At 40.4% G+C, this 17,929-nt stretch overlaps 1 protein-coding gene across 4 annotated transcripts in view; it reads left to right on the top strand.

The window, feature by feature from the left end:
- col7a1 (collagen, type VII, alpha 1) overlaps window positions 1-13,231 on the top strand; it is a 63,363-nt gene extending 50,132 nt beyond the window's left edge. For 2 of the 4 annotated variants that reach the window (XM_051414492.1, XM_051414491.1), the window contains 17 exons: window positions 22-66; window positions 381-416; window positions 553-588; window positions 923-979; window positions 1,081-1,152; window positions 1,751-1,822; window positions 1,936-1,971; window positions 2,095-2,175; window positions 3,471-3,524; window positions 3,842-3,895; window positions 3,998-4,060; window positions 4,135-4,197; window positions 4,395-4,511; window positions 5,607-5,684; window positions 6,204-6,257; window positions 6,435-6,483; window positions 6,696-8,260. In XM_051414492.1, coding sequence (XP_051270452.1) covers window positions 22-66; window positions 381-416; window positions 553-588; window positions 923-979; window positions 1,081-1,152; window positions 1,751-1,822; window positions 1,936-1,971; window positions 2,095-2,175; window positions 3,471-3,524; window positions 3,842-3,895; window positions 3,998-4,060; window positions 4,135-4,197; window positions 4,395-4,511; window positions 5,607-5,684; window positions 6,204-6,257; window positions 6,435-6,483; window positions 6,696-6,712 — 984 coding nt within the window. In that variant the 3' untranslated portion in view covers window positions 6,713-8,260. Of the gene's footprint in view, window positions 1-21; window positions 67-380; window positions 417-552; window positions 589-922; window positions 980-1,080; window positions 1,153-1,750; window positions 1,823-1,935; window positions 1,972-2,094; window positions 2,176-3,470; window positions 3,525-3,841; window positions 3,896-3,997; window positions 4,061-4,134; window positions 4,198-4,394; window positions 4,512-5,606; window positions 5,685-6,203; window positions 6,258-6,434; window positions 6,484-6,695; window positions 8,261-8,425; window positions 8,510-8,837; window positions 8,964-10,388; window positions 10,563-10,853; window positions 11,037-11,131 lie in introns of those variants that run through there. The other 2 variants (XM_051414494.1, XM_051414493.1) reach the window with 2 other exon arrangements.
- The last annotated feature ends 4,698 nt before the right edge of the window (window positions 13,232-17,929 follow it).

Below are 17,929 nucleotides of genomic sequence, written 5' to 3'. Positions count from 1 at the left end.
TCTCTGTCTTTCATGTCTTAGGGAGAGGAGGGTCGTGCTGGCTTGGATGGGGAGAGAGGATCATCGGTAAAAGATCAAATGTTTCCTTTTTTATGCATCACTCAGGAAGCTTTCAAGATCTTTTCCAGTTCAAAATGCACCAGGAGGCAGTCTGTACGGGGGCATAAATGGAGAAACACATTATAGAAGAGCTGTTCTGTACAAGGACACAATACATTTCTTAGATTGTAAACTAATTATTCAATAAGCTTTGTCCTTCCTCACAGTGTTGCAGTGCCCGTCATTTTAAAGTGAGATCAACCTGTTCTCACTATAGAACCATACAATATATAATGGTGTTATAATGGGACTTGGTGTATGTCTGACTGTGTCTCCATCAGGGTCCCGCAGGGATTCGTGGCGCTCGGGGAGAGAAGGTGAATACTATCAGTTCTTTTCCCATTTTTATGTGTCATCATGCGAGCTGCCTCCCCCGAGCGTTGTGCTCATGTAAAGTAGTGAATTAAGTTGACATGCCTGAATGAAATGTTTTGCTCTCAATCTTATTTTCAGGGAGACATCGGGCCGCAAGGTGACAAAGGAGAGAAGGTGTGTGCATTTTAATATCTACTAAGCTCCAGTGCCGCTCACTCTCTCTCTCTCTCACTATCGCAATTGCCTGTGTATTTGTTTATATTAGTAAATGATAGTGACACAGAAATTGAGAAACAGGAAACTAAGTATTTGTGTCAGCAGCGGCTGTTTTGAAAGAGCTCTTTCATGAGATTTACTCCGTAGAGAGCAGGCGGAATATATGAATGCACCCAGTGTTAATAAGCTGCGATACTACTGAGTGACACAGAAAAGGTAGCAGGGTAAAACACTGTTGATGTTTTGGCTTTGGGGTGAAGCCAGATGTTTACAGCTGCACTGTCACTCACAGGGGGACACTGTGCTGGTGGGAGGACCTCCTGGAGAAAAGGGCAACAAAGGAGAAACAGTCAGTAAACACCTGGATCAGTCCAGATGTTGTAAAATATCCACTTTTACAATGTATATTTCCTTTTGTTTGTTGTGGATTTCACTATTGTTCCATTTTAGAGTGACAGAGGACCCAAAGGTGTGCAGGGTGAAAAAGGGGTAAAGGGTCAAGAGGGACCTACAGGGGAGCAGGTAAATTTGTTTATTTTTGCCAAAACATATTTATTTGACTGCTACTAATGATGATTTTCATTTTTGAATTATCTGTGTTGTATTTGTATCTAATATTTTTCTAAGTTGACGAGCTATTTGGTCAATAAAATGGCAGAAAATAGCTAACTATGCCCTTTTTATCTGAGCAACTGTCTAAAATGCAAAAACATACATTTTTATAAAGCATAGATATCCATTTGTTCCATTTGATCATTTGAAATGAGCCACTGTTGAGCTTTTTTTGCTTGATAATAATGAATCAGTTATAAAAAGGGCTGCCAAGGGATTTTCTTTATTGCTCGAATGACTTGTTAGAGATAGTTTCCCTTTCAGCAGTATTTAATCTAACTTACGGGTGGATGATATATTGTCATCAGTCATGCGGCTCTGATGGCCAAGCAGGCTGAGGCATTGATTTGTAATTTAAAAGTCAAATAAAATCAAAAATATGAATCACGATGATGATGACTGTTAAACAACATTGTGATATTGCAGTAACCAAAGCCTGAGATGAGATGTCATTGTATTGATATTACAAAAATGATTAATATGCATGTTTCTGTGTGTTTGACATCAGGGTCTGCGGGGAGAGCCAGGAGAAAGAGGATCCACTGGATTCCCGGGTGCTCGTGGCCCCGGTGGACAGAAGGCAAGTAGCTCTGACCATGGATGATCATTGTGATTAAATCAGCATCATAATTAGCCAGTCAGTAGTAATGATTGTACTGCTCTAATTACTGTAATTCTATCTTCTCTCTGCAGGGAGAAGCCGGCCAACCTGGAGTACCTGGTGAATCGGTCTGAAGCGATTTTTTTCTTCCATCCAAATACAGATTTTTCATTTTCTATGTGTGTGTGTGTGTGTGTGTGTGTTTCTCTTTAGTGGACAGAACGAGGGATGATTTCTGTTTTTTCTTCCAGGGTTTCTCAGGAAAAGATGGGCTGCCAGGGCATAAAGGGGACAAGGGAGAGATTGGTATCCTAGGAATGAGAGGAATCAAGGTATTTTCAGTGTTTGTGCCTGTGTGTGTGCGTGTGTGTGTGTGTGTGCTTGAGAGTGTTTTTTCATTCTGTGTGGTTTCAACCTTGAGGCATCTTTCATGGATTGGTGATGACGGTCTCAACTCGATAATAGCATAAAATTGATATGATTGCAAAGGAATTATTACAAATTGTGGCAGAAATATCCATGCATTGCTTTCACCCTAACATTATGATGATTAATACCTGAAAATGGGTGTTTGGCTTAGCCTGACAGACTTAATTTTCTTTAACTTCATTCACTCATTTGGGTTCTGTTTGAATCACTGAACCTGAGGGAGACATGGGGGCGACGATTCATTTAATCAGGCAATCATTAAGTACAGCAGGAAGAAATAAGTACACACAACAAACACAGCCTGTCACACACAAGCATAAACCTACTAACAGCATCAGAAGCAATCACAGACTAAAAGGTACAAAGTTTAAAATCGTTCAGTGGGATGAGACTTGTGTACAGTAAGTGCTCAAGTGCTCGCAGTGATTCATTCAAAGTGGCAGAGGACTGTCTGTGTAGAGATGGGCTCTCTGTCTGGCTGGTTTGGTGCATTTGGACCTTTTATGACTCACAAGCCTCTTCATGTGCCTCGTCATTGTCTGTTTCGTAAATGTGTAGCTGAAGCCGGCAGCCGGTTAGCTTAGCTTAGCTTAGCTTAGCTTAGCTTAGCATAAAGACTAGAATCAGGTGGAAACAACTAGCCTGGCTCTGTTCACTAATTTCCTAGAGACTCTGCTGGTTGCCTGGCAACTCCTCCTGGCCAAGAGTCTGGCACATATAAAACATCAAATTGTTGTTAGATAGATATAGAAACAAGATATAACCTATTAGTTTTAGAGGTGCTGTTTGTTACTTTTGAACAGCACCAGGCTAGCTGTTTCCCCCATTTCCAGGATTTAGTTTAGTTAAGCAAAGATAACCGACTACTGGAAGTAGCTTCATATTTACCCTTGACAATAATACCAGTGTGCTATCAGAAGGCTTGCATGAGTCCTCTACAGCTGTATTCCCACATATCTTGCTTATGCCCTTTAGCAGGGAAATAATAGCATCCAGTTTTGCGTCATATCTGTTTGGAACTTGCTACTCAAGGTGATTCATGTACACTGTGTGTGTACAGTTCAGTCTGAGTGGCAGGTGAGAGGACTGTCTGTGTAGAGATGGGCTCTCTGTCTGGCTGGCTTGGTGCATGTGGACCCTTTGTGACTCATAAGCCTCTTCATGTGCCACTATCATTGATGAAGTTATGTGTTTCCAGGGTGACCGAGGACCCAAGGGGGCTTGTGGAAGCGATGGACCCAAAGGAGAGAAGGTGGGATTGAGACAGACAGACAAAATGTGATTTGTTAGGAGGAAGAGGAGAACAAATAAGCATGAATGAAGAAATTGTGAAGAGGGGATTTGGACACTGTGGGGTTTTTATTTTGTCCAAATAATGAACAAATAAACGGAAGTATGTTGACATGTCACTGCTGGCTGGTGGTGTGTGAGGCTGGTGAATAGAAATAATAGAAACTGTATCCCTTTGTTGTGATTATATGTCGAACTTACAGAAGTTAAATGAGTCAGACATGAATGAGTCATGTATTGTGTGGTACATACGTAATAATCTTGAGTGTTTGTGCTCAGGGGACTGCTGGTATTCATGGACGATCAGGGCTTCCAGGAAGAAAAGGTGAACAGGTATGACTAATATCTGTGGCAGTGAAAGGCATTATGTTGTGTATTATATGCATCTTATCTTTAAGACTGGACATCTACAGCTATGCTCTCTGTGTTTTCCAGGGGGAACTTGGACCTTCAGGGCCCCCAGGGACCCCCGGAAAAGAGGGACTAGTCGGTCCCAAGGTATGTACTCTTTAAGTTTTCTTTAGAAATGATGTCCATATGCAAGGTATAACCACTTTTATTTGTCTGTATAGGGAGACCGCGGTTTTGACGGGCTTGCAGGACCCAAAGGGGCTCAGGGAGAGAAAGGTGAAAGGGTGAGTATGTGAATTGAACTTCTGCAGTGCAGTATGTACATATAAACATACATGAAACAAAAAGTAGTCTATTTATAATCATAATAAGGCTGCACGCTGTACCTGATCTCTGTTTTCTTTATATACCATCAGAAGCACGTCACTCATCCTCATAGCTACTTGAGATACATAACTAACTGTCTCTGTGCTTCATGTAGGGTCCGCCAGGGGTACCTGGCCCACCTGGTCCTAGAGGAGTGGATGGGGCTCCTGGTCTGACTGGTGGCCAAGGACCAGCTGGTGCTAAAGGCCCAGAGGGACTCCAGGGACAGAAGGTGACTATCCTTACTTTGGTTTGATGAAAGCTAATTCTACACGTTGGTTGCATGTTTTATCTGTGGAGGAAGTGGTCTGTAAAAAGGAAGATTCAATATTTTATAATGACATTTCAGCAATCCCTTCAGCAAATAGGTGCATCCATTATGGCTGTGCAAAGATTTGATAGTGATCTAGCGAAGAAAAGTATAATGGAAGTGAAAATAGACAAAGGTGTCAGTTATGTCACTGAGTGCACAAAATAGCAGCGGTCAGGGGTGTCTGAGTGGTGAAGTGGCAACAAAGATAAAACTTTAGTTTTTGACAGTTCTGACATTGAAAGTATGATGTAAGACTGATACAAGAATACAGTCTTTTTTGTATTTCTCCTTAATTTGTTCTCCTCTTTCTTCTTCACCTGCCTGGTATTTTTGTTTGATTGCTGCGCATTGCTTAACGATGGTTGAGAGTTTGATGGGTTCCTACGTTTGATTGGCTTGTCTGCTGCATCATCAAGTAAATAAAGAAAGCTGGTGACAGGAGACGAGAGCTATATCTGTCTCTATGATGGATGCACCTTTTATTCAAACTGAGACGCTCTCTTGAGTCAACCTTGTTGCATTATTTTCCTAAACTAATATTTTGCTTTGGTGCAGCCTGAAAGAAAGGCTGAGCATGTGATCTGCTAATAAGATGGAAATAGCACTCAGAAAAAAAAAAACTGTATACCTATGATGACATGATATCCAATATATAAAAGGAATTCTGTGTAATTATATAAAATAAATTCCAAAATTTACAGCACATATTGTGTGCCTGCATTGATTTATTCATGCAGATATGATAGATGCAATGTAGGTACGTATGTGCCAGAACTGCAGTATGAAATGTGTATTCTCTATAGCATGGATGCCTGCATCATCGTGAAAACACTTTTGAATACCGTGTGTGCGGATTGAAGTAGTATGAGTAAGACATACCGGTGGAAATTGGTGGAAAAAAGAGTGCAACATAAACTGTTATCTTTCTTTGTTTTTGTTTTTTTACTTGTAATGTAAGTTTTATACTGTCTGCTGCGAACATGATGTATGTTTTAACGTTGTGTTTTGTAACAGGGAGAGAGAGGTCCAATTGGTCCCGCCATGGTGGGTCCACGCGGTATTCCAGGGATCCCGGGGGAGCGAGGAGAGCCGGTTAGTGTCGCACTAAGTCTCCTGGGTATTCTCTTGACAACTCATTTTTGATAGGAAACTGCTTACTGAAATTAGGGAAATTCTCTGAACTCATCAAAAACATCAAACAGCACTGAATTACCTGTTGAACTTTAGTATTAGATACTTAACCAAATGCCAAATGCATCATTCAGGGAGAATAAATTCTCTTGTTCTTGTGAGCTCCTCAGCGACAGACTTCATCACTTTGACAGTTAAATTTGCATGTATCAAAAACTGTTTTATTTAGTATGACAACCCTGCATTAATATAGCTTTCTTAGCTTTAAGAATGTACATTTTTGGTAGAGACAAGGGCACAAAACATCGAGACTGAGAAATAAAATACATCACATTTTTTACGTATGTCACTATTGCTGATTTAACCTTTCACTTTGACTTTGCATTTAGTTCACGGGCTGCACCTGGTCTCAGTCTAATGAATGAATGTGCTGCAAGCTTCTGTGGTTCGTGTGTGTCCTAATACCTGTCCATGTTGCAGGGAGAGTTGGGCCCAGAGGGAACCAAGGGAGACAGAGGAGAGCCAGGCATGACGGTCAGTGCTCGAGCCTTACCGCGGGGCTCAATCTGAAGATTCTTTCACCAAACAGCACACACACACACACACACACACACACACACACACACACACACACACACTTACACAGAGTTGATATTAAGCTCGTGTTGGTAAGTGTGTTTTCCTCTGTTCCCCTCTTTATTTTGAATTCAGGAGGATGAAGTCAGAGACTACGTTCGCTCAGAGATGAATCAGCACTGTGGTGAGTCTTTCATGCAGCTTGTATTGCTAATTTATAACAGAGTTGTCCCCAAGTTGAACTTCAAATGGTAATCACAGCCTGAGTCACACCCTTAGCTAAACTCTATTAAAGTATGATACAAAAGAAACTACAGCATTTCCATGACTCTTTAAACTGACCTTTATTATTCCCTCTCTTTCTGCTTCCTTCCTGTCCATCTGTCTGATCCTCAGCGTGTGGAGGTGAGTGAGCCATTCAGCTGCAGCAGAAGAGGGTGGACAGAAGGGCTGTGATTTAGCATGAGTCACAGCGGTACACTATACCACATATGCTGCTGCCGAGTCTGTAGTGAGAGCTCTCAGTCTCATATATTATATATTTGTAATATGCTTCGGTGCATGTGCCCTCGTTTAGCATTTGTGTGAAGTTTAAATGAGTGAAATGCATGATCATTTAACCTCATGCACACCAAAATAACAAATAACAAATTAATTCCTGGGTCGGAGGTATTATTTAGTAACAAGATGGTGTAAAATACAATGGTTCCTGATGTTCCTCTTCAGATAAATCTTAAAAAATCTTAAAATTGACCTAAAGTATCTTCCACTGTGTTTGTAATGTTCCCTATTTATTTAAGTGCCTTTATAAATAGCTTTAATATTTAATTTATCTTTATAATTATATTAATTGCCTAAACACAATGCTCTGACCAAGGTAATGGCCTTTTATTATGTTGTACCGTAAAACTTAAATTACAAGCCATCACAGGTCTCAGTTAGGTGCTGGCACCATGTTGTTGGGTATGCTTGTTCTCGTTACCTTGCTAGCTATAAAATAGAAGTGTCCCCACGTTTCTCTGCTTAGTGTTCACCGTTTTCATCCTTTCTAAGTTAGGCTGCCGGTATTTAGATAGGGCTCTTTCTCTCTCTCAGTGCAAGCGGTTGGCCTAGATACGCTGTTTCCCTGAGCTAGATCAAATGAATGATTTGTAATTGTATATTGAAAATAAAATTTTGTACAAGTAATATTCATACTGGTTTAAATAAACAAGTATTTCCCATCTTTGCTGGGCAAAGGAATTAAAGTCCTGTCCCGTATAAACGCCTGTCCAAAATATGCAGGTTGAGTTCAGCCATAGAAGCAAATAAAAGCCTGGGCTATTAATTGAGGTTTTACAGTATATTATATATACATGCTAGACTTAACTACATACGTTCAATCAATAAATCCAATCTTAATGTATTCACGGTGAAAAGGGATGACATTAAATATTTAAAAGTAAATGACTGAAAAGAAAATTAGCAAAAACCTCAAAGTGATCAACTTTCCCAAAGTTTTAACTGCTGTGTTTGTTTGATCTGTTAATCAATTCAAGACTTCATCAGTGTTGTGAAGCAGCAGTTGCAGCAGCATGAGATGAGTGATAGTGAGGCAGGCTGTTAATAAATATGCAGTGTTACTGAGAATGAGGCCAAAACAAACATTTTACTCATGTTTAATTTATTTCTTATTATCTAAGAGACAGTTGTGGGTTTCATAATGTACAAGTCAGTAATGGTTTAATTCCGCAGCCTTTAGTTGAATCAGTACTGATTTGACTTGGACTCAAGTCACAAAATATTTGACTTGAGTGTGACACAAGTCCATATAGCAGCAGCTTGAGTCTTTAAAGGATTACAACCAGTTTTTTTGAATATTGCCTCATATTGACCAGTCTTGCAAAAACTTGGCAAATCCTTTTAACTGGTGTGTGTGTGTTGGAACGGTGGAATGTTTTTTTGGTGCTTCGGGGTTGTTGTTGGCTAATGTGTTTGAATGTTTTACTACCAGAATGTTCTGTCCTTCCTTTTTGTTTGTCATCGTGTAACACTACACAACTCGTGGTCCCTCTCACTCCCTGGATCCTGTCTCTGCTCCCTCGGTGTCCTTGTTCGCTCCTCCTTGTCCTATCTGGCTCTCTCAGGTTCAGGCCCAGAAACTCGGTCCCAGCCCCCGGTCAGGGCTCGGCCTGCACCAGAGCAACAACTGGCCCTGAAGGGTGAGGAGGGTGAGTGTGTCCTTCCACCGCTCTGCCTCGTGCCTCGATCTGTTCTGTCTGTCTCTGTGTCCGGCCTTAACAAACAGGTTTAACTTGGTGGTGTTACGTCTGGAGACCTCTGAACACTGGGTGGTTTTCTCATTAAGAAAACAGAGGACTCAATTTGTATTTACGCCCAACATAATATATTCTATGTCTCATATCCAGACAAATACGAATGTTAGAGTAGAGGCTCTATATACCTGACTGTTCTGAGCTTTCCCTCTATCTGAAGCTTGGAGGTTGTCAGACTGAGGTAAAGGACTGTCTGACCTTTGTGGCATTGCTCTTCTCTCAGGACGTGAGCTGCGTGTGGTGGTGAACACCAACGACCCGGACTACGAGCACATCTACTCCATCGAGGCCTATGACGACCCCATGGACGAGATGCTCTACTTCACTCCATCTGCCAACCAGAGTGGTGGTACTGTATTTCATACTGTGACCAATGCTATCATGCAGAGAGGAAGCATTTCCACACTCTGAGTATCACCTCAAACAGGCCAGTCTTGCATGAAATTGAGCACATTGTCTTAAAAAAAACGGTACGTGTGCCGTGATGAAAGTGAAAGAAGTGTGTTTCCCCCAAACAAACTTGTGTTGACATTCACTGTTCCTCCCCCTAAAGACTCTTTGTGTGAATTGTTAACTTAATTATTGTTGTGCTCGAGCAGAACTACTTTGTATGACGCATTGTTGGACAGTGTTGTAAATGAAACGTGTTTATATCAGTTCAGAACAGCCGCACTGGAAGAAGGAGCGGAAAGTCAGCCGTTAGATAGAGAGGGGAGAGAAGGCATTCAAAGCATTGTTGTTCACATGAACAACCTAGTACATAAATAGTTGTGCAACAAATGGGAAAAGGCTGGAAAGATACAGTCTCCTTTCAGAAAGGTACAATGGTTGGACACAGCACCCCCAAATTGCTGATAAAAGATGGGACGATCCAACAAGCAGTTCTGAAAAAGAATATGTGCAGCTTAAGGCCCAACAAATAACAGTTGCAAAGCTGATTTTTAGAATAATCTGACATTTTTATATATTTACATCCATGTTCGCTTGCTAGCAGTCTTCCTCTTTCTTGCCTTTTTGGCACATTGCTATATTTTGTGGCAGGTCAGTGGAATCATAAACAAATCGGCAGGACTGTTTATTAACTTCCCAGGGTAACTTTTTAATTAAATATAATTCAAACTAAGCAGAAGTTTGGGTTATGTAGTTCTGAGAGGCAGATGGGTATACTAAACAACTTGGGCATTACTCCCTTGTTTTTGTCCATTATAACTTTATGCTATTTATGGGTTTTCCAAATCTCTACAATGGAGGTAGTGATTATAATGACAAAATTATTACGACCAAAAATCACATCATGGGCGAAAAATATAAGAATAAGAAACAGGTTGTCAAATATTGGGATTCCCCTTTAATTTAATTATTTTAGTCACCTAACAATGACCTCAACATTAACCAAATTCGTTTATATGCTACAAACCCATCATGTGATAAACAGAAGATGGCGTTTCGAATTTGTGCCCATGTCCCATAATTTGGTTTATTCAATCACACATAATCCAATTTGTGCTGGAGGAGCGTGGCACATTATGTATGCATTTTCACTTTTCACTTTTCATGACATTATGAGACAGTGTTGGCCTTGCATATTTTCTCACACAGCCTGCTACGAGCACACACCACCCTGTGTCTGTGAACTTTCATACATCTTTAAACCCCTGCAATCACATGAATGTATTTTGCTCTTCATACTGAATGTGTTTATGCTGTGTGCGTGTGCCTGTGTGTGCCTGTGTGTTTATCTGTGTATGTTTTGTGTTTCTGTGTGTGTTGCCAGGTGAGGCTGTCAAAGATGAAACTGAAAAAACAGTGAGAGTTGAACCAAACAAATCAGCCAGTGCTGACGTTAAGAAAACAGCAAAGGTTGCTGGTCAGAAAGCAGTGAAAGTTACACCTCTGAAAGCAGTCAAGTCCAGTACAGTCAGGTCCAAGAGGAGAGTCACAGGGGAAGGTAAACTAGCTCATGTGCTGTTGTCCTGTTTTGGGATTTATTAAGGTTTCATTCTGCCTGCCTGGTGTTTGGCCCTGTCTGCATGTCTCAGACTGCATTGCAATATATTGAAATAAGCAGAATGGTTTTGAGTTTTGAGCTCAGTGGTTATGAATGCTTGTTTTGCCCCCCCTGTTGGTCTTTATTGCTGCTCTGCCTCTGCTTTTTTTTGCCTGGCCTGCCCTTTCCATGTTTGTGTGTCTTCTTTGTGTCTATGCACCTCACGTGTGTTTATGTGTGTGTGTTTTGCAGATCCAGCAGACCTGTGCCTGCTGCCCATGGAGGAGGGGAGCTGTGGACGATACACTCTGCGCTGGTACTTCAACAGTCAGGTTCAGGCCTGCCGGCCCTTCATCTACAGCGGCTGTGAAGGAAACGACAACCGCTTCCTTCACCAGGAGGAGTGCGAGGAAGTCTGCCTTGGGGAGGCTGAAGGTACACAAACACACAAACACACTCACACAAACACACTAATTAATGTCACATGAATTCATGAATGAATGCAGACTAACGACTGATCTGTTGTGCAGGTCCTCGTCCCTCGAAGACAGCACGATGATTGTGGCCAAATCCTCATCAGCCACAGGAATGTTAGCGTTTATATTGCTTTCATAGATCATTATTTTGTCAAATGTCAATGGTCAAGATTTGTTTTTGTCTATTTATTGTTTCTGTAAACCCAACCAAGCTTTATTCCAGGGTGAGAGGGGATACCAGAGCGCCTCCTTGCTTTATGATCTCCAGGCACGCCGTAGTAAAACAATATTTTCTAACATTTGCACACTGAAGAAGAGTGTCTTTGCTTTTTTTCAGACATCACCTTGATCTTCTCAGTTCAACTTTACCACAGTATTGAGATACCTTAGTAGTTGCACACAGATAATAAGACTTAATGGCTGCATACAGATAGGGAGTGGACAAATTACCTGACTCACCTTACAGTCTAAGCCAATAATCCTTGAGTAAATACCAATATGGTGACGCTCATGATATTTCATTAATTAAGTGGTGTTGTTCAGTTATTATGTGTGTTTACATGGAGCCTATTACTCTAATAATTATCAGTATGAGACAACAAAAAGAAAATTCAGATGCATATTTTTAAAATGAAAATACTCACTCCCACACTTTTCTACCCACACGACTTAATCCAAAAATGTTCCCTTGGAAAGATGCACTGCTCTTTGTTCCATATTATTCTTAGAAGAGAACACTGCTGTATTACAAATCCACAGCAGTAAACCAAGCACTTGACACAGGTTTATTGTTTTTAAAAGGTTTTCTGGTGGTGTTTGTGGAGAGTAGATGTAGTTTTATTTTGCAGTCATTAAACTTGTGTGAGTCATTGATTGGATTGATTGCATTAGGGAGGAAAAAGGTTGACAAGTGGACTGAATTAAATATGCATAATCTGACATTTTGTGAACGGAGAGCAAAAACTACACCCTTTATGAACTTCACCAAACTGACAGTTACTGCAAGGATGCCGTGTTATAAGGTATTTTTTATTATTTTTGCTCACTCCTTGTATGTACAGACTGTTTAACTGTCCATACTACTTAGTAAAGAAGCAAAGTGGGCAGAGTTGTGGGTTCTGGAAGTATTCTCCGTATTGTAACTGAGCATTTAAATGCTTTCTTACTGCAACAAAGAAACACAGGAGTCACCTAAATAAAGAGGCAATATGTATTTCAGCTTTGTTTCTGAAAAATCATGTTTTATTGGTCAGTTTGGCTTGCAAATAAATAATGTAGTATTTAATACCAGCGTCCACAGTCATTGCTATGGAGAAGACAAAAGTTAGAGGCACAAATTAGAGCTTCAATAAAGAACAAAACTATGAATGTTGAATTCATCTAAATTTGATCCAGAATCCAGAAGTGAATCAATTTAAATAAACAGGTTTCTACGAAGAATAACCTTTATTTTTGCCCCATTTTAAAAAAAACTTTATGACAAAACCAATAACATTGCATGACAAGCACTACACGAAATATATGAATCTAGACCAAAAGAAGAAAAATAAACTTAAAAATAATTTCAGTGCTTGACGTAAACAACACAGTATTAATCTCTGTGATTGGTTGTTGTTGTGTTTTTAATGTAGTGCTCTTTGGGAATTGAAATTGATTTCTTGCCTTTTTATCAAAGAAACAAATTTTTTCAACGTGTTTGAAATGAATTAATTTCACCAGGGAGATTTCCATCCCCATCCAAGCCTTGAAAGTGTCACCTAATACTGCTGTGCATAAAATGAGCAGGACTTCCAGAACCCTTAATGCCTGAAATAACTCCTCACACTTCTCTACACAATAACTATGCAAGCACAACTATATTGGGTTATTATTATGGATATAGTTTTATCATTTGTATTAAATATGAAGAATCAAGCACAATATTCTGCCAATATTTTGTACATATTGTTTAATATTGTTTGGGGAAAGTTGTGTTTCTGATCACAACTGCATGTTTACCTGCCAGAGAAAAGGTGCTATTTTTAAAGGTATTTTTATACTGTTTATTGATGATGGAAGCGCTTTGTTCTTATGTTCTACAAACTATTTTGTTTCTGTAGTGTTACAGAACATTTTAATAAGCATTTCTAATAAACCAAATGTTTGAGTAAAAAACGAGTTTGGTATATTTTCTGAATTGACCTATTAATCATTTACAGTATGTAAGCAGGTTAGCATACACAATACTCACGCAACATATATAGCTTTTAAACCCATGACTTTCTCATTAGCAGACATCTGACAACTAAAATCAAATGACAAGGTCTCAATGATCTTTGTCAGTGTGCACACAACAATGGAATATTTCCAATCATAAAAATTCACTGGATCATTTTTCAGTGGAGGGGTTAATGGGATTAGGGGATGAAAAATCGTCAAGTGTGTGTGTGTGTGTGTGTGTGTCACTGATCTAGATGTTCTAATTTCATCAGCAAATTTTCTTAATGAGTAGATTTTCTGCTTGTTGGCCACGAGTCCTCCTCCCTTGGTTTTTCCATGCTCTCTGCACTTGGTTGATTTCCCCTGGTGGAGGACACACTGACTCCATATCCACTTCATCACACCTCAACAAGCCATACATGGCATACTTTGTCATCACCTCGTCCTCTTACTTTACCTGACTTAAATTTCAAAAGTGGTCTTAGTCAGCACCATATCATGCTGTAAGCTTACACATGTTTGGCTCAGGCTTTAACAATTGACTCACATTGAGGCAAGGACAAGATTGTGACACGCTGACAGTGATTGTGGATGATAAACATGTGGAAAAGGCTTCAGATTGCTCAGGTGATGGACAAAGACAGACCATTGTGCATACTGTTTCAGTTTCACATTAAGTTGCCACCATGTACTGAAAATGTGCAATTAACTTCTCAAAACTAAAGGTTTTTAGACTGGAGAAATGAATACAAATACACAACATGGCCACAAGTATGTAGGCACCTAAACATCACACCCATATGTTATTGTCTGTCATCTTATTCTACAACTGTGGGCATTAATATGTTGCTATACCAGCCTCCACTCTTCTGGGAAGGCTTTCAAACCTTTGAACAAGAGCATTATGGGACACCGAATTGCTGTTGGTGCTCCAGTTCATCTGTAGTGTTGGAAGGGGTTTCAATACACAACACTTGGAAAACCATTTTAAGGTTACCTTGACCCCCTTCACAGTGTTATATTGTTATATATAACTGAAATATTATTACTGATACAGTAAAGTGTAAGCACCATTTGAATGTCAAGGTTGAGTCTTTTCTATGCTTTTTCCATCACGATAGAAATACTGCTTCAGTAAAGTACTAGTACCTTAAAATTGTTGCACTGAGTACTGGAGTAAATTAAGTTAAATTTGTATCAGTATTTAAGACCATTAAGTCTATTTTTGAATAGCTCCTACTGCAAACTGCTGGGTGCAAAGTAGACCAGAAAAAAACATAAGAGCTGCCTCACTGTCCTACTAAATGTGGACTGGGTTTTGTACTTCAACACTTCTACATTTCAAAGCTGCATGATAGCACAGCATGAGACTGCCTCATCTCAGTAACAGCTACCTGTGCGGAAAACGATACACTGAAGCTTCATCATCTAGGCTGACTTATGTAATGAGCTGTTTTTATGATAGAATCAGCTCTTAAACCTAATATGACCCACACTGTCGTATCAGAGGATAAAGACTGACGACATTTGGGGAAATGCTTTGTTTTACTCAAACACTGATTGTTAACAAAACATGAAAATAGAACCCTGCATGCATGAATTTATGTATATGCTTCTCACGCTTCTCTGCTCCCTGCCTAGTCCTCAATCTGCTCGATTCATCTGGTCTGCTATGTTAGTCTGTGTGTGTGTATATATATGCTCACTGACACACACGCACACGTATTTCATCATGATTCGTGTGTGAGAGATATATTTCACATATCCTAAAAATAGCAGCCGTCACTGATTCCAGCAGCCGTAACCAGTCGGCTTTACTCAAGGCACCAAAGCCTTTAGAGCAGTCTCGTAAGTCTTTCAAAGGACGTGTGAGGATAGTAGCTGTGTGTCTGTGTGCATGTGTGTGTGTATGTGGGAGCTTGTATGTAGACTAGACTGTGAACTTAGGTCTCTGTGAAACAAGGGAGTTTTAATAACCTTAACTAATTTGATATTCATTCTGCTACCTCTGGGGCTCCTAAGGGCAACCACACATACACATACACATACACACTGATTCCGTGACTCAAAGTTGTCCTTCACAGATGTATGCTAATGTGTGTGTAAATGTTGAATACAACTGAATTGTAATTTAATAAATACTACGCCTCACTGCATTTATGTGCTGAGCTACATTAATGTTATTGTAATTCCCATAATAACAGCTGCACTGCTGGCATAAGTTTAGCTCTGACTGGAACACTGAGATTATGAGTTTCTGCATACAAAACATGTCCAGAGCTGCTTGTATATGAATTTTTCAAATATGGAAATATGGATGTTAAGTGGTGTTGTTTCTCACTATAAAATTGAAAGTGTTGCCAGATAGAGCCTTAGAAATAAAGTACAATAAGGCTTAAATCCCCCCTTTTTCTTTTTACCCTTGACCCTTCAAGGGTATTTGCCAGCCACCATGATCCTTCTGCTGGTAGTAGGTCTTGTGGAGGACAATCATGAACATGCTGTGAGTACAATGGTGGCTCCCTCTGTCTGTGTGAGCCAGAACTGCTCGTCGCCACCTCTCTTGGATGTGGAGTATGCAGAAACACGTTTAGGAGTTGTTCATTTTTTTCTCTTCAGTGACCTTGACTGTTTAAAGCCCCGGGGTCTTGGGTTGGCAGAGAGCTCGATTGGTAGAACCTCGCCAAGAGAGAGAAGCAAGCCAAAGTCTCTCTCTCTCTCTCTCTCTCTCTCTCTCTCTCTCTCTCTCTCTCTCTCTCTCTCCGTCACTCCTCTCACTCTTGCTCTTTTTTCTGCCACCCACTTCCCTCCGCAAGTACAAAGGCTGTTGCTATAGCAATGAAACATGCTAGAAATGTGCTCAATCTCACTTTTACCCTCTCAGCCATATTAGCATATGATCCGTATCACTTCTATCTTTATTTCTATCCTACTTACTCGAACATATTGCTCATTAAGCAAAATATAGGCACCATTTGTGTGTGGGTCCTGTTACGGTGCATAATGCACTTGCTCATCTATACGCACGTTTGTGAGCTTCAGGAGAAAAATGAAAAACATGCGCTGTGGGATTACTGTAAAGCTTGTGTGTGCTGTTCACAGCAGATTCCCCTGATGCTTTGACCCCAAGTTTTCTCTGCTTTATCTCCTGGAGTTTGTGAGTGTGGATGGGGGCATCAGAAGTTCCTTCTGTCCTGTAAGTCTTTCACTTGAGCACTCACAGTTGTGCCAGCCTAAGCATTTATTCAGGCTAACGATCTGAGTGTTTGGGTTAAACTCTCAGGGCTCCTGGCTGTACTGAGCACTTTCACACAAAGCTGTTTCAATTAGAAATGGGTATTACACATCAGTCCTGTTTCTGCTCACCTCGTAATTAACTGACTTTGAGTCCAGATTTTTATGCGTGGCAGATTTGTGCTTAATGATGTGATTCAAAATGTTTTATATCTAAAGTGACCTTTAGGAATAAAAAATGAAGGTCATGGAGGCATTATCTGTACATTAATTGTGTCTATTTTTGAAACTTTGCATGGAACAACTCATTGCTAATGTCAGGCAGCACCTCCTTCATCGCACCCATCTCTCTCCCTCCCTGCCTCTTCCTCACTTTGTCTCCTCTCCTGTCCATCTCCTCCATACACCAACAGTCTGCAGAGAGGTGTTGTTTGTTTTGTTTAATTTTTCCTCCAGCAGATGAGTCAGCTATTAGCATATTCTCTTCATTATGGCAGTGATGAGCACGGGCCACCTGAGTGTCACAATGCCTCAGCATTATTAAAAGGCCCTCATGGGATAGCTCAGGCGCATATAAGTCCAAATTAGCATATGCCATTTCTCATCTCTCTCTCCTGTCATTCAGCGGCCCATGCTCTATTTCAATTTATGCTCAAACTACTGATGTCCTGTGATTTTTTAGTTTCTCAGCTCTCCCTATCCATTACCCCCCCCAAAAAAAATCCTTCGCCTCCCTCCTTCAATTTTTCTCCCCTCCAACGATCTACTTCCCTCTCTTGACTGTAGGCAAATCTGTGATCTGTAATTTTGCAGCTGACTAGGAAGCAGAGAGTGGTGGAAATTGTTAGTTATTGGAAGAGAGGGAGAGATGGCAATAAGATAAGGTCCTGTAAGGCACGTCCTGCTCATTGGAACTGGTACACCACCTAGACCTATTCCTGATAATGCGGTGTATGATGACGATACGGTTTGTCCCTGTGGCTTTTTTCCTCTGATATAAAAAATTTATATGACATTTCAGTTAAAGACTCTTATGTAAAGAAATTTACCATTTATAGTAAATGGCTATAGTATTAATGGAACAGAACGCAAACTGCCCATGATCATTTAACCCTAGTTAAATCAACAGCAACACAAGGTGGGTGGAGCTGCAGCAATAAACATGAACATATTATTAGGATTAGGTTAAAATGGCCACACTGGGGTGCCGTGGTAGGTCACCTGGAAGAACTGGTGCCCCACATACCAAGGGCCAAAGAGTCTTTGCTGCGGTCATGGATTCAAGTCCAAGCTGTGGCCCTTAACTGCGTGTCATCCCCTCTTTCTCTCCCATTCCTGTCTATATCGAGCCGTCCTATCAAATAAAGGCCCAAAACCACCAAAAATGTATTTAAAATTCAAATGGCCATGTTGGCCTAC

This window comes from Dicentrarchus labrax, unplaced genomic scaffold (assembly GCF_905237075.1).
Source record: "Dicentrarchus labrax unplaced genomic scaffold, dlabrax2021, whole genome shotgun sequence".
NCBI lineage: Eukaryota > Metazoa > Chordata > Actinopteri > Moronidae > Dicentrarchus > Dicentrarchus labrax.
The sequence above is the reverse complement of the archived record's forward strand: the minus strand, read 5'-3'. Positions and strand labels throughout refer to the sequence as shown.